This window comes from Mauremys reevesii, linkage group 3, assembly GCF_016161935.1.
Source record: "Mauremys reevesii isolate NIE-2019 linkage group 3, ASM1616193v1, whole genome shotgun sequence".
Classification (NCBI taxonomy): Eukaryota; Metazoa; Chordata; order Testudines; family Geoemydidae; genus Mauremys; species Mauremys reevesii.
Genome location: NC_052625.1, coordinates 155,827,587 through 155,850,176, shown reverse-complemented (window position 1 = coordinate 155,850,176; position 22,590 = coordinate 155,827,587). Strand labels below are relative to the sequence as shown.

The 22,590-nt window shown below is 41.2% G+C and overlaps 1 protein-coding gene across 10 annotated transcripts in view; it reads left to right on the top strand.

Moving 5' to 3' along the window:
* ADGRB3 (adhesion G protein-coupled receptor B3) overlaps nt 1-22,590 on the top strand; it is a 626,613-nt gene that overhangs the window by 335,458 nt on the left and 268,565 nt on the right. For all 10 annotated transcript variants that reach the window (XM_039531243.1, XM_039531244.1, XM_039531245.1 and 7 more), the window contains 2 exons: nt 3,298-3,366; nt 7,785-7,893. In XM_039531243.1, coding sequence (XP_039387177.1) covers nt 3,298-3,366; nt 7,785-7,893 — 178 coding nt within the window. The remainder of the gene's footprint in view (nt 1-3,297; nt 3,367-7,784; nt 7,894-22,590) is intronic.

Here is a 22,590-nt window from a genome sequence, read left to right as displayed (position 1 = left end):
TGTCTGACTATCACTGGTGTAGTTAATGCATTGACTAGAGAGCTGGGAGCCAGGAACAACTAGTTCTGTTTTCACCTCTGTCACTATCTATCCTTAATACTTTGTACTCACAGTAAATATCATTTAAAAAATGCTACTTAATTATGCTTCACACCATCCCTTTCAGGGGGGGTTAAAACTAACGGTGCAGGAGAAAGGAGAGCATATGATCCTTAATCCAATTTCTGAAGTGACTTCCTTTGTGACCTTGAGTAAGTCACTCATGATCTGTTTTTCAGAGCTTCTGAGTACCCATTACTCTAACTGAAGTTAATGGCAGCTACAGGAATCTTTTATAAATGAATACAAAAATCATTAGATAATTAACAGACTGCAGACAAAATTGTATGAGTGCAAGAGAACGGATACAGATTTGAGCTGAACAGGGTCTGCACAAAAAAATGTAACTCTTCCAGACAAAATATATTGTAGGTAAAAGTGGGGGGTGAGGGGGATGCAGCTGATGGAATTAAAAAAGAAAGGTCTGAGAAACACGAATTAAATTGATTTTTTTAAAGTATGCTTTAAAAGCTGATGCTGTTAAGGATGGTTGTGACTTTAGGTGTCATTCACATGATTTGCTTACAGACATTCAATACATACGGCAACCAAATATAGAAAGTAACAGCTAGAGACAATTATATATTTTCTGTTTAATCCTCCTAAAAAGACATCTACTTTTTTGAAAAGCAGCTGGCACACCTAGTTAGAGAGTGATCATAGATTGCCTGTTAGTTTATTTATTGTTACCATTCTGTTAAGAGTTTTGAGGCCTCCCAGGTCAGTTTCCCATTTGGAGCAGAAATTGATGACACCGAGTCAGGTATTTTTAGTGTGATTTGTTTATTTTCAAAATGTCCACAAGTCTTGTTTTCTGAAACAAGTAGGGGCTTAAAAATGGCGCACAGGCAGTTGCCTTTGGAAGAGGCTTTGGACCAGGCACTTCTACCCTATCCTAATAATAATACCCTCTTGCTCTGTATTTTTCCAGGTACTCTCACAACCAGAACTTCTGCTTAGTACACAGCACTCTGTTTCATCCCACAACCACATAACCCCCCTATTCCAAAAATGCCATTGGACCACATGTTCTCAAGAGGGGGACATGAAACATCATTAATCCTTTTGTGACATTATTGCATTCAAAAGGAAATTTATTAAGCTTTCCCTGCCTAAGGAGACTGAATTAAACCTAGTCTCCTTTACCAGTTTCTGGATGAAGTGACTGCTTCAAAGCCCCTAAAGGCAACCTATTACGATATTTTACTGCCAGAGACCTCCATTCAAACGTAGATAAAAACAAGTGAAAAGAATATCGTGACTTACTGTCAAAGTACTTCCCAGTAAATATTGGCCCATATCTCACAATCATTGCATTATACTCAGGAGTAGAGCTGAGAGAATAATTGATTTTTTGGTTTGGTGCCTCTCTCTCTCTCTCTCTCTCACACACACACACACACACACACACACACACAACCCCCTACTATGGAGACAACTATACTAGTACAACTGTAAGTGTCTCCACACTAGTAGCATTGTACCACTTCAACTATACCAGTACAGTTAAACTGTTGTGTGAATGCAAAGACTAAATTCACTTATTGCATTATTTTAAAGACAGTATTAATGCTGGTGCTGATGCTGAAAGAGTGGATATACTGGCTTGGCCTTAGTGTTGGACAATATTTATCAAAAGTAAAATTGATTCACCAAATTCTGCCTTATCCTGTGTACCACAAAGAACCCAGTCCAAAAATCCTCAAGCAAAATTCTTCCTCAGTCAATGTAGCTTTTGCTTTGGTGCAAGGACTCTTGTAACGTTTTTAGGCCCATATTGTATCCAAAGTGAAATCTTGCACTGTGTAAGTATAAAATAATGCCACTGCATTATTTTCTAACCCTTTGTTTGGGAAATATTTTCCATTGGTACATTCATTACTTTATAGTGATAAAGATATTTTGTCTATTTTATTTTTTCTGTTTCCCAAACTTATCTGTCTAATGGAAAAATTCCATGACAAGTGAGGTGGAATCCTTGTTAGTATAAATGGGTGATGAGCAAACCTGAATGGTTTGGTTCTGGAAATATGGCTGTTTTCTTCTGAAATTCCCAGTACTTCCAGGTTTTAGCTGGAATGGAAATACAACTAGCCTGGGTGAAAGTATTTCATTATGTTTTCAATCTTGTGGTGACTGAAACCAGAAAATGCAGAGATGCAGGAAAAATTGGAGAGACCAATAGGTTAAGTATGGATATTGAAAAGATTTCGATTAGTTTTTATTCCCTAAACTGATAATACTGAGCCCATGACTAAATGGCTGGACACAATAATTTCATAGTCTAAGCCTCTCTGGCAAAGTGGATTCCACTTTTCTTTGTTTTATTGTAGTGTCTGGTTGATCTGTTATACTGGTGGCAGGAAACAGACTACAAACGTGCATTAGTAATGACAATTGTTATGGGGTTTGGGGTACAATCCAGACCAGTAAGAGGTTGTGTCACCACTTGCCCTGCAACTCTAGGTGCCTTAAAATGCTTTGCTGCTTTAGCTCCCAGCTTGGGATGCTCAAAACCAGCCTACAAGTATCCAGGTCACACCCTGAAGTGTCTCAGTATTAGACAGTCCTGGCTCGGTAGCTCTGACGTCTACAGCCCCTATTTGGCTTCCACTAGCCTTGGTTACAACCACCAAAGTGATCCCAAAACACACCCATCATGAATTTCCCCCAAACCATGTGCCATGTCCGGCCCTGTCCTGGCCAGTTTAGAGAAATAATAAGGTTTGTTTGTTCCCCTAAAGAAATAAAAGTACATCACAGCTTATTAACTTAACAGGGGTAACTACACCCTTCCCTTTAAAAACAGCACTGAGCTGGTTTATAGTAAAAATTAAAACAAAAATATTAACAATAGGACATACGTTAAGTGATGCCAAGTCAAAGGAAGCAAATCAGAGTGAAAACACTCATATAAAGTCTAAAACTTAATCTAACAAAGTATAGGCTTTGTTCAAAATGGTTTCTCTCACAATCTTCCTTCTTCCCAGCTATGGCTGACTTTTCCTCAGTCAGCACCTTCCACAGATGTACGAGGTATGTACAACTGACAAGAGTTGCTGACACAGAGTGGTGAAGTGCCAATGCACCTCTGTCACAACAGTACAAAATCATTCTTAATTATAACTTAATGACATGAGCATTTGTTACATTCCTGAATTTCATTTTACTTTGATTTTTTTTATTTCAATTTTGCAGAACTTCTTTCAAATAGTTAGTAATCTGCTTGATGAAGAGAACAAAGAGAAATGGGAAGACGCACAGCAGGTAAGATTTGCCTCTGTTGCTATTTAGTTTAAAAAATTACCAAAGTGGAGTTTTACATTTTGCCCTAAATATGCTCTGTAGTACTCCCAAATCCTGTCCTAATTATTTATATATTTATTTAGGGCTATCAAGGGATTAAAAAAATAATTGTGATTAATCACTCAATTGTTCATGCTATTAAACAATAACAAAATACCATTTATTCCAATATTTTTGGATGTTTTCTACATTTTGAAATATATTGATTTCAATTACAATACAGAATACAATGTGTACACTGCTCACTTTTTATATTCATTTTTATTACAAATATTTGCACTGTAAAAAACAAAATAAATAGTATTTTACAATTCACCTAATACAAGTACTGTAATGCAATCTCTTTATCATGACAGTTGAACTCACAAATGTAGAATTATGTACAAAAAATAACTGCATTCAAAAATAAAACAATGTAAAACTTTAGAGTCTACAAGTCCAATTAGTCTTACCTCTTGTTCAGCCAATCGCTCAGACAAACAAGTTTGTTCACATTTGTAGGAGATAATGTTGCCTGCTTCTGGTTTACAATGTCACCTGAAAGGTGTTTCCGTGGCACTGTTGTAGCCTCCGTCGCAAGATATTTACATGCCAGATGCGCTAAAAATTCATGTCTCTTGATTCTTCAACCACCATTCCAGAGGACATGCGTCCATGCTGATGATGGGTTCTGTTCAATAACAATCTATTGCAGTGCAGACCAATGCATGTTAATTTTTATCATCTGAGTCAGATGCTACCAGCAGAAGGTTGATTTTCTTTTTTGGTGGTTTAGGTTCTGTAGTTTCCGCATCAGAATGTTGCTCTTTTAAGACTCCTGAAAGCATGCTCCATATCAAATCCCTCTCAGATTTTGGAAGGCACTTCAGATTCTTAAATCTACATCTTAAATGTAGAGTGCTCTAGCTATCTTTAGAAATCTCACAATGGTACCTTCTTTGCATTTTGTCAAATCTGCAGAGAAAGTGTTCTTAAAATGAACATGTGCTGGGTCATCATCCAAGACTGCTATAACATGAACTATATGGCAGAATGTGAGTAAAACAGAGTAGGAGACATACAATTCTCCCCCAAGGAGTTCAGTCACAAATTTAATGAACACATTTTTTTTTAACAAGCATCATAAGCATGGAAGCATCTCCTCTGGAAGGACGGCTGAAGCATGAAGAGGCATATGAATCTTTAGTGCATCTGGCATGTAAATATCTTGCAACGTCAACTACAACAGTGCCATGTGAATGCCTGTTCTCACTTTCAGGTGACATTGTAATTAAGAAGTGGGCAGCATTATCTCCTGTAAATATAAACAAACTTGTTTCTCTTAGCAATTGGCTGAAGAAGAAGTAGGACTGAGTGGACTAGTAGGCTCTAAAGTTTTAAATTTTTTTGTTTTTGAGTTCAGTTATGTAACAAAAAAAAATACACTACATTTGATTCCACTTACATGATAAAGAGATTACACTACAGTACTTTTATGTGGTGAATTGAAAAATACTATTTGTTTTGTTTATCATTTTTACAGTGCAAATATTTGCAATAAAAATAATACAAAGTGAGCACTGTACACTTTATATTCTGTGTTGTAATTGCAATCGATATACTGGATAAAGTAGAAAAATATCCAAACATAGTTAATAAATTTCAGTTGGTATTCTATTGTTTAACAGTGCGATTAATCATGATTATTTTTAATGGTAATTAATTTTTTGAGTTAATCGTGTGAGTTAACTGCAATTAATCAACTGCCCTAATTTATTTGTTTGTTTTTGAGGCAGTGCTGAGTCCTTATTTCAGGTTTAGTGTAGTTTTATTTTTCTTTTCATCAAATATTCATTAATTTGTCCTTTTTATGGAATGAAAACGTGCTACGGTACAATTAAAAATAAAATAATATTTTATGAGACAGAAACAAAAGCATCTGAAACTAATAAATCCTGTGCAAAAGTATTTTAAAGTTCTTATACTAAGCTGATCACAGCAAATAATCATGAAAAACGCATGCATATTTCATTATATGAGATGAATATTTCACTTAGTATAAAGAGCATTAACTAGCTGAAAGTGCTAGAGAGAGAATTCTTTTTCCAGCGCTAAGCAATATGATTCTGTGTTCTTTCTAAAGACTACAGCATTAAGATTTGCAAACCAAGGGAATTTTCACCATTTTTTCCTGCCAGCTTGCATACGATGATTTGTTTTGAGCAAACTGCATTTGTACGCTACTTTGGATCCCTGAGATTGTGCTCTGCATTCTTCTTTCTGGTAGAAAGAAAGCCTCATTCACTATCAATAAATTGCTGACTTTCTATCAGAATACAGATGCAGCAGCTCAACATCCATTTTCTACATTAATTGCCAGCATCAGAAACCATTAATTATGGATTATATAGAATACAAATATACATCACCCACTTTAATACATGCCTTTTGTTAAGAGCTGATGTAAAGTGCTTCATAGCAGGGCCGCCCGGGGGGGGGGGGTGCAGGGCAAGTGGGGCAATTTGCCCCAGGCCCCGGGCCCTGCAGGGGCCCCCACAAGAGTTTTCGGGCCCCTGGAGCGGGGTCCTTCACTCGCTCCAGGGGCCCTGGAAAACTCTTGCGGGGCCCAGGCCCCGTGAACTTCTTCCGCTCCAGGTCTTTGGCGGCAATTCGGCATTGGGGGGTCCTTCCACCCACCGCCGAATTACCGCCGAAGCAGGGGCCTCCCGCCGCCAAAGACCCCAGGCCCCCTGAATCCTCTGGGTGGCCCTGCTTCATAGAGGACACCATTTGCAGTCTACAACAATAATTTTTTATTGGACCTGCAAAACTCAGAAATTATGCTACATATTCTTTATCGCCATTTACTGGCACTTTATGTATTAACTACATACTTTACATATGCACAGATATAGAGCACCGATGTAACACATATGTCTCAATGGTTTCTCCTGCAGTTATTTACTGTGAAATTCTAACTGTAGTAAATATTGACAACAGACACTTTTGAATGAAATGCAGCCTTCTTACTCAGTCCAGGAACATGTACTGCTTGTTTGGTGTGTGGATAAAATTGATACTAAAACATTTGTTACCTTACAAGAAGTCATTAGAAAAATAAATTTTAAATCTGCATCACTCAGGGCAGCGTTTGCACCTTGCCAGGATCTTGAACACCACAATTAATTAGTGTAAAAGAAAGTAGGTTGTTGCTGCCCAAATCTTTAATATAGGGGCCGGCATAGACTACAGAACAGAGCATGCAATTGGCCACCTTGGTCTGAGAGGCTCTGGAGCTAGACACATCAAACCATAGGAAGGAACAGTATGGATGTTAGGACTTTTCGTCTCCAAAAGCAACACATGCATATTAAAAAAGAGAGTGGCTGTATTCCCAAATGCAGAACAGTATACAGTGAATATCATTTACATTTTGTATTTTGACCATCCCTTATGTTTAAGGACAAAAAATGTATTGTGTGTAGCAGGATATCCATTTTTTAAAAATAAATAAATGTTTATTTTACAGGAAATTATCCCTTGTTCATGACACAGACAGTAATCCTTTCAATGATTTACTGATGTATATGTTGTAAAAGATATCAGTTTATCCACAAAATGTCTTAATAAATGTAACAGGTTCTAATCTCTTGACACTATTGAATAATGAATACATATTTTTTGTCCTAATGCCCTCTCAGGACCATTAAAATGAAATATGTTTTCTTGTAAATGGACTAGCCATTTACCATTTGGCAATTATATAAGGGTGCAATTCTGCTGTTGGAGAGATCAATATGGATGCCTTTAGTTTACTACTTTATCTCTGTGCTAGCACTAATAATAATGTTAAAAATGAATACACACAGATTCAAGAATACATTTTATAGTTAAACACTGTTTCAAAGCAACAAAGATGATAACAATCTGCAAAGAACTAGGGGCCAAATTTAGCCTTCATATACATACACAACTCCTATCAACATTGTTGGAGGGTGCCTTCACAGATTTGAAGGCAAAATTTGGTCAATATTTGTTTCTGGAATATTACTCTGAAATACAATAACCGTTACTGAGGGCTGTGGAGAGCAAAGAATTTGAATCTTTTTCTGTTAAGTGCATTAAATTTATGGCCAAACATACCACAGTTCTTGGGCAAAGCTGATTTTGAATGATATTGTGAGAGATCGTGTCTGCTCACCTGGAGATGAATGATGCATTGAAGACTAAAACATATTGTTTTGCTGTAACATAAAACTTTTGACATTAAAACATGATGAGTATAATTTAGCTGTTGAATGTCCCAGCTCATTTTATTGTACTTGGTTAGTATTTTATGTGAATGATACAGAGTTTGTGAAGGTCTTGCAGTTATTGTGTATCTGACCTTCATTTATTAGATCTATCCAGGATCAGTGGAGCTAATGCAGGTGATTGAAGATTTTATACACATTGTTGGAATGGGGATGATGGACTTTCAGAATTCATACCTAATGACTGGAAATGTAGGTAAGAAATAGGAATTTCTTTTATCAAATATTTGAAAATCAAAACATGCAAGTATGTACTTTATACCTGCTGTCTATAAGATTGGGATCCTCTTCTAAACTTGTATTTTGGTGTTTGGTCATCTATTGTCTAGTTTACTAGTCTATTTCAAAGTGAATGTGTGAGTAGTGAATCTTCTACTTTCTCATCTCTCACAACCTGAACATAAAGCTTAAATCCTAAATAAAATCCAAAAAGTAGTCCATGTTATGCTATGCATATACTAGAAGCCTGCCAGTATACACAAGGATTCAAATAGCAATTTGAGACATGATAATTAATAATTTTAGTGTACGTATATATTATTAATAATGTCTCAAATTGCTATTTGAATATTGTGTATACTGTATAATTTTAGTGTATATATATATATTATGTATATATAATGTGTGTATAATGTATAATGTCTCAAATTGATATATATATATATATGTACGCACATACATTATTTATATATATATATATAATCTGTGTGTATATATATTAATTTTATATATATATATACACATTGTGTATATATATAATGTATGTGTGTATATATATATATATATATATATCAGTTTGAGACATTATAATTAATAATTTTAGTGTGTGCGTATATATATACGCACACACTAAAATTATTAATTTTATATATATATATATAAAGCTAAATTGTGTGTGCGTATATATATATATATAATGAATTGCTTAATTCACTGGATAAATGTTGATTTTGTTGACAATATTTCTACTAATTTTTCATTTGCCCATAGACCTTATTGTGCACATTGTAGTATGATAGTAATCAGTCTCAGCAAATACTATTGATAAAACCTAAACATCAGTTGTCATTATAAAACAAAATCATTTAAAATTTGGTTACTTAGGTTTTCAGTACTTCTGTGTGTGTGTGTGTGTGTGTGTGTGTGTGTGTATTCAAAATTTTGTTTTGATTTACTTTTTAAAAGACTTGTTAGAGCAGCTGTACAGCATTCATAATGCCAGTGGTGAAGACTGAGACAATATAATAAAATAACATTCAGAACATATGAAAGATGTCATCAACCTGGACTCAACCTATTAGGTGCTGTAATTATCTCTGAAGTATCACTTCATCTAGGGCATGGAGTATTAATGCGTTTGAAATGACCCAGACTATAAGGCAGTTTTGAGTATTTCATCTTGTTGCCATAATTTGCAATGACTACTATCAAGCTGTCTGGAGTGGCTCATGAATATGAGTGCCAACCTCCAGGCAGACTGTTACAAATCAGGGCATAAACCCTAAACTGGTTGTGTGTTTCATAATTAGATTTCACCAACCAAGAATCAAGCACTGTATTAGCCTTAAGATGGAGTCACAGACAGTCTACCTTGGCCACTCTGGCTATCTTTCCACCCAAGAAAACCTGCCTTTGTAATAGATGGTAGCTTGCACCAAAATCACTATAAAATTCCGGTTACTTCCAGTCCCAAAGGATCAGTGACTTACCCCAGGTCAAGTGCACCCTAGTTCTTACACCAAAGACAATGCCTGAAGCCAATCCTTTAATAAACTAACTAAAGGTTTATTAACTAGGAAAAAGAAATAGAGTTATTTACAAGGTTAAAACAGGTAAACATATACAAACAAATGAGTTACAGTCTTAGGATCCAAATAGCAATAGAAGCTGCTGTCATATGCAAGCTTTATATGTCCTTCAGGGCTAACCAAAGCTGAGCAGCTTAGGGATCCTTGCTTAACCTTAGAAATATTGCCCTTTCCAAATTCCAAGTAGCATAGTGATATAGTTCCTTCTGGTCAGGGAGTTTTATTCCCTTCCTTCAGAGTTCAAACTGCGATGGGGTGATGGGATGGTTATGTTCACATCCCCTCTTCGTGGGTGTGGGGGGGAGCAATCAACAGCGTCTTTTGTCCATTGATGTTCCATAATGGTTTGCTTGGTGTCTATAGGCCTTCTTTTGTTGGGCAGGAGAGGATATCTCTTGTGGTAAACTAGTATCTCACACTTGGCAATGCTTCTGGAGGGGAGGGATAGCTCAGTGATTTGAGCATTGGCTTACCTACACCCAGGGTTGTGAGTTCAATCCTTGAGATGACCACTTAGGGATCTGAGGCAAAAATCAGTACTTGGTCCTACTAGTGAAGGCAGGGGGCTGTACTCAATGACCTTTCAAGGTCAGTTTTAGGAGATAGGTATATCTCCAATTATTTTTATTTATTTATTTTTTTTAGGTTGGATATTAGGAAAAACTTCTTCACTCAGAGAGTGGTGAAGCACTGGAATGGGTTACCTAGAGAGGTGGTGGAATCTCCTTCCTTAGAGGTTTTTAAGGTCAGGCTTGACAAAGCCCTGGCTGGGATGATTTAGTTTGGAATTGGTCCTGCTTTGAGCAAGGGGTTGGACTAGATGACCTCCTGAGGTCCCTTCCAGCCCTGATATTCTATGATTCTGTCCTGACTGTGGGGGTTTTCAGTTTCACAGTAAACAATGTTATCATTACAAAGCAAACACTTAGGGCTTATCTACACCAGCACTTTACAGCACTGCAACTTGCTCACTCAGGGATGTGTATCTATTGGGTTTCCGGAAACACTCAGGGGTGTGTATCTACTGGGTTTCCAGGAACACTCAGGGGTGTGTAGCAGGGTGGTTACCCGCTTCTGCCCTTTGGGGCTTAAAACAGCCCAGGAAAGGGCTGTGGCTAGGGCAAGAAGGGCTTAAAAGCTGCAACTCTAAAAGCTGGGCTGATTGGGGAAGCGGCCGCAGCTGGGCCACACCCTAATCAGGCCACAGCTGGCCTGTATAAAAAGGCCCGGGAAGCTAGGAGCAAACAGTCTCCCTCTGCCTGTAGAGGGAGAAGGGCCTGGTTGCAGGGAGCTAGAGCTGAAGTACCAGAGTGGAGCAGGGCTAGGGGACAAGCTGGGGAGCTCCAGCTTGGAAAGCCCCAGGTTGTGGCCTAGCATTGGGCAAACAGGTACTGGGGGATGCGGGGGGTAGCCCAAGGGGTAGGCAAAGGCAGTAGGTCCAAACCCCTTTGCCTATGATGAGTGGCTGATACTTTAGTCTGCCCCAGTGAATGGGGGCTAGATGGAGACTAGGCAGTAGCCAAAACTGAGGCAAAGTGGGGATAGTGGGTTGGGGGTTCCAGGGAGGGGATACCAAGATTGGTGGGGTACTGCCAGGGGGCAGCACCCCAGTTAAAAGGGCACTGGGGTCCAGGGAGGGACATGGGGGCCAGAACACAGGTAGATCACTGGCCTGCAGAGGGTGCTCCTGGCTGGAAAGACAGCTAATTCCCGAGGACAACCAGCAGGAGGCGCCTTAGGGGTGAGTCCGCATGTCTACAAGGTGTGAAAAAAGCACTCCCCTGAATGCTGCAAGTTTCAGTGCTCTAAAGCGCCAGTGTAGACAGTGCGACAGTGCTGGTAGCTATTCCCCTAGCTACTGGTTTAACATTGCAAGTGTGGTGGTTTAATGTTGCAGCAGCGCTTTAACATTGCTAGTGAAGACGTACCCTTAAATATTACCTTATAGCATGGCATACAGATATAATAAGTCTAATGCAATGCACAAGCCATGAAGTCCAAACATTTAAACTCATTCTTATAAACTTAACATGTATGTTAACTAGAAGTGTGTGGTTGGAGGGGGGGTTTATTTCTATATTGAAGCAGGTTATCTCTGGATAAAATAAAACCCCTTCTGACCCCACGCCCCTAGTTGTCACCTACTACCCTACACAGGAACCCATAACATATATCACCCAACAGCTATAACCCAAACTCAGTGAGGACCCCATCCTGAAAAAAATCTTTCCTGAACCCCCTTTTCTGGCCTTTTAACAGCCCCCAACCTCTCCAAGCTCATCATCAGAAGCAAGCTCCCCACAGACCAGGACACACCAACTCGAAGTAGTACCAGAACAACAGATGTAAAACCTGCAGACATATCTTCACCTCTACAATGCACCCCCCCCCAACCACACACCTTTCAAGATCTATGGGTCCTACACACCTATCACAACAGGTGGTGTACATTGCCCAGTGCACCAAATGGCTCAATAGCAACTATGTAGGTGAAACCATACAATCGCTATCCTTTCTAATAAATTCACGCAGGAAAAGATAAAATACAAAAACACTACATAGTGATCACTTCTATCTCTGATATATCAGTCCTCATCCTCAAAGGAATCATGCACAACAGATTGAAAAGACAAGCTTAAATTCATAACTTTGCTAGACACTAAAAACAACCCACCGAGCTGCTTCTCCCCCACTTCCTTTCATCTTTGTGACTGGAGGGGTTTTAATGGGCAACTTCACCTTGAATGGTCCCTTGAAATATGTGTTAACTACTTATGCTAAACAGTCTCCTCCATCTTGTAATTAGCTGTGACTTTCTGAGACCATGTCTACACTACAAAATTAGGTTGACCTAACTTATATCAGCATAAGCCACCACAAGTTATTAAATTGCTTTTGTGTGTGCACAATTTGCTCTTTGTGTTAGCGGTGTGTGTCCTCACTAGGAGCACTTGTATCAATTGTATTGTCAATGTGGACATTGTGGGATGACTTCTGAAAGCCAGTAAAAGTCTAGGTAAGCAAAGGAGTGTCTACACAGATAGTGTGGACCTAATTACATCTACCATTTCTCTTCACTGCTCGGGGAGGTGGTGTTACTAAATCAGCATAGAGAGGCTCTTATGTCAGTGGAAGCCAAATTTAAGTGAAAACAGTTTCACAGCGAGGTTGACACGAGGCAACTTACATCAGCATAACCATGTAGTGTAGACCAGGTCTAAGTAAGTTTCCCAGATCTGAAGAAGAGCTCTTGTAAGCTTGAAAGGTTGTCTCTCTTACCAACAGAAGTTGGTACAACAAAATATATTACCTCACCCACCTTGTCTCATCAGAATGTCAATCTCTTTTAAAGTGAGGCAGTAGAACTGGTCAGAAGACACTATGATTGAAGAATTACTTGATTTTGAAAACACCGTACAAAATGTTCAAAACATTGCTAATGAAGAACCAAATTTATAACCAGAATAAGTATACTGGCGTGCAGTTAAAATATTTGATATATTGTTCTGATATTCTTGATTCCTGACCAATATAAATCACTACCTTGATGAACAGCACTATTTGATAATATTTGTTGAATAATTTAGCCAGACAATGACAGGGCAGGTCTACTGTAGCGTGTGTGGTGGAGATGCTCTATGCTGATAAGAGAGTGCTGTCCCGTCGGCATAATTACTCCACCTCCGTGAGAGGCAGAAGCTATGTCAGCAGGACATCATCTGCTGACATGGCACCACTGTAACTTGCATTGCTCGGGAGGGGGGAGTCTTTTTCATACCCCTGAACAACGTAAAGTAGATTGACTTAGCAATATTGTAAACCCATCCATATTTTATTAAATTATTCATTAAAAATTTCTTAAAATAATTTGCCCAGCTTGAGAATTGGATGAACCCTAGAATTGTAAACAATCAATGATGTAAGGCATAGTCTTGTATTGGGGAAGTTCTAGGGAAAGCATCAGAAGGTACTCTCTGTGCCTCAGAATGTTTAAAATGTTAAATAATCTAATAGTTTGTTGCTGTTAATGAGTGTCATGGTGGCAGCAGTGGTGGTGTTTAATATTTGTATTGTGGTACTACCTAAAGCCCCAAATCAGGAGGTATTGTTGTTATTAATCATTTGTATTGCCATAGCACCTAGGAGCCCTAGTCCTGGACCAGGTACCAGGACCCTGTGTGCTAGGCCATATAGAGGGGGGGGAAGACATTCCCTGCCCCAGAGAGTGTGTTTGAAACCATTTTTATGGCAAAATCAAAGATTTGTTGATTAACACAGCATAGCCTATACCTTTTGGCATGTTTGACTGCAGCCCAATCCATTTGTGCTCAAGAGTGACTATAAAAATGACATGTAGGGATCCTGTGTATATAGCTTCTACGTCATCCCCATATCAAATGGGAAGTAACAACCTGAAACAGAAATTGTGGTGTGCACTAGCTACTCATGTAACTGCATAAATTTAGTAGTTTTCCTTTGATCATCCTCCTCCCTCTCACACCTAATGTTTTTTAAACCCGTAGAACTAGTGTCTTACTTAGACTATGTGCCCAGGCAAGCAAGTGAAAGGGATTAAGAAAAGTAAGAGAAACTTATAGACCTCTGCTGGCTACCTGGACCTTGGGTCCTGGCACATTGAAGCAAATGGGTTATCCACCTACATTCTCCCTTGCTGGACCCAGATGGCAAGGAAGGACAGGAAATGGGCACAGTCTTGGCTCCACTACCTCTGCTCACTGGCCACAGTAGTTGAGCTGGTGTGACATGAGGAGGGAGAAATTGATTGCTATTATAGTCTGTCTGTAAATTACTAACCCCTGCAAGAACAAGGACGGGGGATCTCTGAGTCACAATGCCTTCCAGAGTTATTTTTGTTTTGGTTAATCTTACACATCACCTCTTGCTCAGGGCTGTTCCTAAACTCAAGTTAATTAAGGCCTCTGGCTGCTGCAGCAATACAAATAAATAATAATTTTTAAAAATGCAGGCAGCTTCTACTGTCAGTCCTCCAAACTCACCCTGGGATCTATGGGTATGTCTACCCTTTGAGCTATAAATGTAAATTCCAGCTTGAGGAGACATACACATGCTAGCTTTAATCAAGCTAGTGTGCTAAAAAATAGAATGTAGCCACAGTGGTGCGAATAGCAGAAGGGACTGCCTGTCCCTAGTATGTATCTAGCATCTTGGACAGGTAACTGCTTGGGGCAGCTAGCCCCTCCCACCACTCACATTGCCACAGCTACATTCTATTTTTAGCATGCTAGCTTGATTAGGTATGTCTCCTCCTGCTGGAATTTACACATCCAGCTCAAAATGTAGCTATGACCTAAGAATCAAGTTGGGTTTTTCCTTTTTGCACCAGTAATAAAGGTTAGTCACACCAAATTCTGCCCTTGATTAAGCTGTACAATCCCACTGTCCCCAAATTATACCCTCAGTGCGACACAGTTGCCTTCATTGGAGTTACACAAGTGTGACTGATTGACCATGTAATTGGAATGTAAGTTTTTTGCTATTACATCAGAAGGAATACATCCAGCTCATGCTCTCTTAGCTGTATAAACTCTGTAGTGCTAACTAGCATTAAAAGTAGTAAAAGTAATTTTTTTCACAAAAGTAAGCAAATATGTTGAATACAGGAAGCAGATCTGTGCAGAAAGAAGGGGCCATTTTTTACACATAATTAATAGAGCAGAACTGCACTACACTTATTTTCATGTTCCGTTTTGTAAAAACTGAATATAATAATTTTCAATCCCCTCCAACATTTCATGCATCCATTCAGAATCCCTTTTCACATAAGCATGAGAAACAAGATTGAGTACTTACGATGACTGCTTCTTTTTCTGATGTGCTGCGGAATAGAAAGATTCCAGTTCTGTAGCAAATTTCACAGCCTCAGAAGTGTCTTTGGTTTCTATTCAGTGATTTTAATTTGCATTTCTGCATCCAGTTGTACAGAAGTAAACTCATAGACTCATAGACTTTAAGGTCAGAAGGGACCATTATGATCATCTAGTCTGACCTCCTGCACAATGCAGGCCACAGAATCTCACCCATCCACTTCTATAACAAACCCCTAGCCTATGTCTGAGTTATTGAAGTCCCCAAATTGCGGTTTGAAGACCTCAAGCTGCAGAGAATCCTCCAGCAAGTGACCCATGCCCCATGCTGCAGAGGAAGGCGAAAAACCTCCAGGGCCTTTGCCAATCTGCCCTGGAGGAAAATTCCTTCCCGACCCCAAATATGGCGATCAGTTAAACCCTGAGCATGTGGGCAAGACTCACCAGCCAGCACCCAGGAAAGAATTCTCTGTAGTAACTCAGATCCCAACCCATCTAACATCCCATCACAGACCACTGGGCATACTTACCTGCTGATAATCAAAGATCAATTGCCAAAATAATTGCCAAAATTAGGCTATCCCATCATACCAACCCCTCCATAAATTTATCAAGCTTAGTCTTAAAGCCAGATATGTCTTTTGCCCCCACTACTCCCCTTTGGAAGGCTGTTCCAGAACTTCACTCCTCTAATGGTTAGAAACCTTCATATAATTTCAAGTCTAAACTTCCTAGTGTCCAGTTTATATCCATTTGTTCTTGTGTCCACATTGTTACTAAGCTTAAATAATTCCTCTCCCTCCCTAATATTAATCCCTCTGATATATTTATAAAGAGCAATCATATCCCCCCTCAACCTTCTTTTGGTTAGGCTAAACAAGCCAAGCTCTTTCAGTCTCCTTTCATAAGACAGGTTTTCCATTCCTCGGATCATCCTAGTAGCCCATCTCTGAACCTGTTCCAATTTGAATCCATAGATCATTTATCCTGGGCATCCACACTTGTAATCAGGTTTTACAGATACGCCAATCTCCTCAGCAGGGCCGGCTCTAGGTTTTTTGCCGCCCCAAGCAAAAAAAATTTTGGCTGCCCCCCATCCCAGCCCTGGGCTCCCCCGCCCAACCCCCTTGCTGCCCCAGCCCTGGCCTCTCCCCGCACACACACCCCCGGGCTCCTCCCTTCCCCCCCACCAGTGCCCCACACACACACCTCCTGCTGCCCCAGCCCTGGGCTCTCCCCCCCCCATCTGCACCCTCCTTCCACCGCAGCTCTGGGTCACTGGTAACTCGCTCCCAGGGCGGGTCATTCAGCAGGAATTTTGGATGTGTACAGAACACAGACAGGACTGGGTCCGATATGGTTACAAAGCTGCAGTAAAGTGGAACAATTTTCAGCTTGTGTGATTGGAGGATATCTGGATGCATATTATAAGACTCTCCTCCATAAATGAGGAAAAGTTGAGGTGCCTTTATTATTCTTTTGTTCCACTCTTTCTTTCTATGGGGAATTTGCCAATTCAATATCACTGTCTTCCTTTTAAACAAACAAACAAACAAAAAAGGCAATGGCTGTTGAAAATAGCAATTCCAGTCCTAATAACCACTGAGAAGCATTTCTTGCTCAATTTTATCCTACTTTTTCTACAGCAAGTTACAGTGGATCAGTATATTTGATTTGGGAGAAATGAAGTAACACTTGCCCAAACTGAGCTTGAGCACTCTTGAATTTTGAGGTGTTCAAATCTGGAAGGCAGGTGCTGGGGGGGTGGGCTGTGGGCTCCACAGGGGAGCACGGCAGCATGTATGCAGCAGCGTGTCTGGCGCTGCGTGGAGCCAGACATGCTGGTCTGAGTGGCACAGTAAGGGGGCTGGGGGGTTGGAGAAGGGGTAGGAGGTTCTGGGGGGGCAGTCAAGGGACAGGGAGCTGGGGAGGTTGGATGGGTCAGGGGTTCGGGGGGGGCAGTCAGGGGACAGGCAGTGGTTGGATAGGCATCGGAGTCCCAGGGGTTTGTCAGGGGACAGGTAGGGGGTGGGGTCCTAGGGGGGACGTGGGAGAGTATCAGGAGGGGGCAGTTGGGGACAAGGAGAAGGGAGGCTTAGATAGGGGCTGGGGTCCCAAGGGGCAGGGGCCCCAGGAGAGGGCAATCAAGGGACAAGGAGCAGTGGTGCTTAGATAGGGGGCGGGGTCCTGGGGGCAGTTAGGGGCAGGGGTCCCGGGAGGGGGTGATCAGGGACAGGGAGCAGGGGGTTGGATGGGTCAGGGGTTTGGGGGCAGTCAGTGGACAGGCAGCGGTTGGATAGGCATGGAAGTCCCAGGGGTTTGTCAGGGGACAGGTGGGGGTGTCCTAGGGGAAGTGGGCAGGTCTCAGGAAGGAGCAGCTGGGGACAAGGAGCAGCGGCACTTAGATAGGGGGTGGGGTCCTGGGGGGCAGTTAGGGGCAGGGGTCCCGGGAGGGGGTGATCAGGGGACAGGAAGCAGGGGGGGTTGGATGGGTTGGGGGTTCTGTGGGAGGCAGTCGGAGAGAGTGGATGGTGGCAGGGTGGAGTTACCCTCCTTCCCCGTGGAGTGTCCTGTTTTTTGAATGTTAAAATATGGTCTCCCTACCATTCATAGCACTCACAGCACGCTGCTGCATGAGGTCCCCCCTCCTTCCTTTCCAGTGGGTAGTGGCCAAGGGAATGCTGGGAAATGTAGCTCTTTCCCTGCTCCAGGGCTGGCTCCCAGAGCCCCCTGTTGGTTCTCAGCTTCCCTGCCTCCCCTCCAAATGGGCTGCCCCAAGCAAGGGCTTGCTTTGCTGGTGCCTAGAGCCGCCCCTGCTCCTCAGATCTTCTGCAGATGGAGTGTCATTTTCCTTACTAATCCTTAGGTGATCTCTGTATAACTCAGATTAAATGCTTATTCTGAACCACACATCAAAGTGTAGTTATAAATCCAAAAAAACCCACTTTCTTTTCCAGGACCAAATTTTTCAGCACAGTCAGAACAGGTCCATTCACACTACAGCTCGCCCCACTCCTTCTCTATTCTTCTCTCAAACAAAGGAGGAGTTGCTGGAACAAACTGAAAAATTAAATAGCAACAAGTCACCAGAACCAATAGTTTTCCATCAAGAGTTCTGAAGGAACTTAATAATGTGGCTGAGCTGCTAACAAAAAATCTTCAATCTCATTAAAATCAACTGCTGGACTGGAAGATTGGGGTGCAGCAAATATTGTATTTGTCTTTAAAAACTGATCAGCTGATTCTGGAAATTATAGAACAGTGAGATTTACTGCAGAACCAAGTAAAATGCTTCAAACAGTAATGAAAGATAGACACTTGTACAGAACGACAGATCAGGATTGTTCTGTAAAGGACTCTTGGATATCTGTTCTGAACTAGATTTGTTTCAGTGTAGCAGCAAAGGGATGGTTAAAAGAAAATTGGCTGACCATATGTACTTGTTTGTAGTGTTGTTGTACCCATGTTGGTCCCCGTATATTAGAGAGACAAGATGGGTGAGGTAATATTTTTTATTGGCCCAACTTCCTTTGCTGAAACAGATAAGTACTCTGTGTAGCTTGAAAGCTTCTCTTTCACAACAGAAATTGGTCCAATAAAAGATATTACCTCACCTATCTTGTGTCTCTAAAATTTCCTTGACCTTTCAGTAGAGTCCTTTACAAAATGCTATTAAGCAGTGTTTCTCAAACTGGGGCTGCCGCTTGTGTAGGGAAAGCCCCTGGCGGGTCAGGCCAGTTTGTTTACCTGCCCTGTCCGCAGGTCCGGCCGATCGCAGCTCTCCTTGGCTGCGGTTCACTGCTTCAGGCCAACGGGAGCTGCTGGAAGCGGTGCGGGCCGAGGGACATACTGGCTGCCGCTTCCAGCAGCTCCCATTGGCCTGGAGCAGCAAACCGCAGCCAGGGAGAGCCGCAATCGGCTGGACCTGTGGATGCGGCAGGTAAACAAACCGGCCCGGCCCACCAGGGGCTTCCCCTACACAAGCAGCATCCCAAGTTTGGGAAACACTGACAGAGAATCAGGATAATCCTTACTTATCTATATTTATTTACAATATCTACTTAGCTCCTATTAATGCTTTGAACTATTTCTCTTTAGCAAAAACTGCATAATCAGCAGAAAAATGTACATAATGTTTGTGGTCTCCAGCAACTGCTCAGGTCTTGGGTAAAATTCTGGGAGTTTTGCCATTGACTGCAGTGGAGTCAAGATTTTGCCTAAGGTTTAAGTTTCAGCCAAATAGTTCTCATACATAACACTGCTCTACAGCCAAAATGCTTCTGAAATAAATGTAGTCAAACTTTACTAATTCTGGGTCACTGAGAACGAAAATGATGCTTAAAATTGTTGATTGGCTCTAGTTTTTCTGTTTAGCCAAAGTGAGCAGAGATGCCTCGTACTTGTGTGAACAGTGCAGATAACTTCTGCTATGTTTGTGGTGAAGTGACTTTTGCATCACAAAAGTGCAGTATAACCACTATGGTTAAGAAAGCCTATCACCTTTATTTTGGCTGCAAAATTGGAGATCAGGAAAGGTGGGCCCCACACATATGCTGCAACACTTGTGCAACAAATCTTCACCAGTGGTTGAACAGGAAAAGGAAATCTATGCCTTTTGCAGTGCCAATGATTTGGAGAGAGCCAACAGATCATACCAGCAATTGTTACTTCTGCATGGTGCCTCCAGTTGGGAAAGGTGTGTCAAAGAAGAAAAAGTGGACTGTGCATTATCCAAACATTCCATCATGTTTGGATGGCTATACGCCCAGTACCCCACGGAGAAGGACTGCCGGTTCCTGATGCACCAGAATCATTCTCACTTGAGTCAGAAGAGGAAGAGGATGAAACTTCTGGTCCTGAACCATCAATGTCACAGGACCCACATTTTCTCCCATCCTCCTCCTCTGAACCACACCTCATAGCACAAGAAGAACTGAATGACCTTGTCAGGGATTTGGAACTACCCAAGAGTAAGGCAGAGCTGTTGGGCTCCAGACTACAGCAGTGGAATCTCCTGGCAGGTGATGTTAGGGTTTCCATGTTCCGTGACCGTCAAAAGGATCTTGTCCCATTCTTCTTCATGGAAGGTGATCTTGTAGCCTGCAACAACATCGATGGTGTGATGGCAGCCCTCAACATCGTTCACGATCCAGATGAGTGGAGACTGTTCATTGATTCATCGAAGACGAGTCTTAAAGCTGTTTTACTGCATAATGGCAATGTTTTGCCATCAATTCCAGTTGGTCATGCAGTCCATATGAAGGAAACCTATGACAACATGAAACAACTTTTGAGGTGCATAAACTATGACCAACTTCAGTGGCAGCTTTGTGGAGATTTGAAGGTTGTTGCTCTCTTGCTTGGTCTGCAGACTGGATACACAAAGTACTGCTGTTTTCTCTGCGAATGGGATAGTCGTGCAAGAGATTCCCACTACATCAAGAAAGATTGGCCACTCCGACAGTCATTGGAGCCTGGGAGGAAAAGTGTTCAGCATCCACCACTTGTTGAATCAAGGAAGATTTTGTTACCACCCTTACACATCAAGCTGGCTCTGATGAAGAACTTTGTCAAGGCCATTGCCAAAACACAAGCAACTTTCAAATACCTCCGTGGAAAATTTCCAAGGTTAAGTGAAGCTAAGATAAAGGAAGGTGTCTTTGTTGGTCCTCAGATTCGTGAACTTCTTCGAGATGATGCATTTGACCATGCACTGTGTGGCAAGGAAAAGACGGCATGGAAAGCCTTCCACTTAGTGGCAATAAATTTTCTTGGAAACAACAAGGCAGACAACTACAGGTTGTTGGTGGAAAACCTCCTCAAGGCATACAAAAGCTTTGGTTGCAACATGTCACTAAAGATACATTTTTTGCACTCTCATCTAGATTTTTTTCCACCGAACTGCAGAGCAGTGAGCGACGAGCACAGCGAGCGATTTCACCAGGACATTGCAACAATGGAGAAACGCTATCAGGGCAAATGGAGCCCATCAATGCTTGCAGACTATTGCTGGACAGTGACAAGAGATGCTCCATTTAATGAATACAAGAGACAAGAAGTGCCGAGTAGACACTGAATAGGACTAAACTATGTACGTAATAGTTTTTTGCCTTTTGTTTCATAATAAATTTTAGTTATATAACCCTTTTGCTGATTTTTAAAGTGTTACATAAACAGGACAGGTGAAATATTATCATGTAAAGCAACCATAAACACATGAAAAGACCTAGGTTTACAATTTATGATTAAAACTCTACTATCTACACAATATACATAGACATAAAATGTAAAAACTTAAATATCTTAGAAACAGTAGCCAATCAGTTGTTTTAATTGTCATATTTGAATTCAGCACATCAAAATACATAATAAATACCACATTTTAGCTCTGAAGCAGACAACTTCTCAAAAATTGTAGACCAGTGTAATCTGTTGCCTCATGCCATGAGAAGTCTCACTCCTCACTTGTGCTGTACAGGAGGAGAATGTGGAAGCAAAGGTAATGCTAAGCCTCCTTTCTTCTCCTTCTGATCCTGTGGCTAGCTAGGGACCAAGCTGGGCCATAGCACAATTACTGGTGTAGTTTAAGAGTTATTCTAACTTATGCCAGCTTGTAATGGTGTGTAAGGCCTTTACTCTGATAAAGATCATTGCCATGTGAGCCAGTCTGGCCCCCTCTGGCCTCCAGAAGTCCCTTGTCTTTCACACCCATACACCCTCTACATCCTGGAGGCCAGGAGGGTCTGGCATAGAGCAGGTTACACTAGCTTTACATCAGCTGAGGATTCCTCTATCCTATTAGAATCCTAAACAACCATTTAGGTTTTAGGTCTCATTGCATCATTCCAAAAGGCTTTTCTCCCTCCAACCAGTTCTATAGTTATCTCTTCTCTCCCCTCCCTCTCTGTGTGCATATCCATGAAGTTTCCTGTCAGGTACAAGCCGACAGGTCTGGTAACCTCCTGTTCCTCTGGAATACCTATGCTGGGCTATTCAGTTTCATATAAGTCAGTTATCTGGGAAAACCACAGATTCGTTCCCAGCTAAGATGTTACCTTACCTGACAATCTTCTAGAATACCTAATAAATAAAAGTCAGGGTGAATGACTCCACTCCTGGGGAGGCCTTGCAGTTAGCTGGCCATGTTGGTGCTAAACAGCCACAGCTGAGGAATTTCAGGATCCATTTAGTCTTCCTTGGCCATGAAACTTAGTTGGCCCTTGGAACTTTGCACCATGG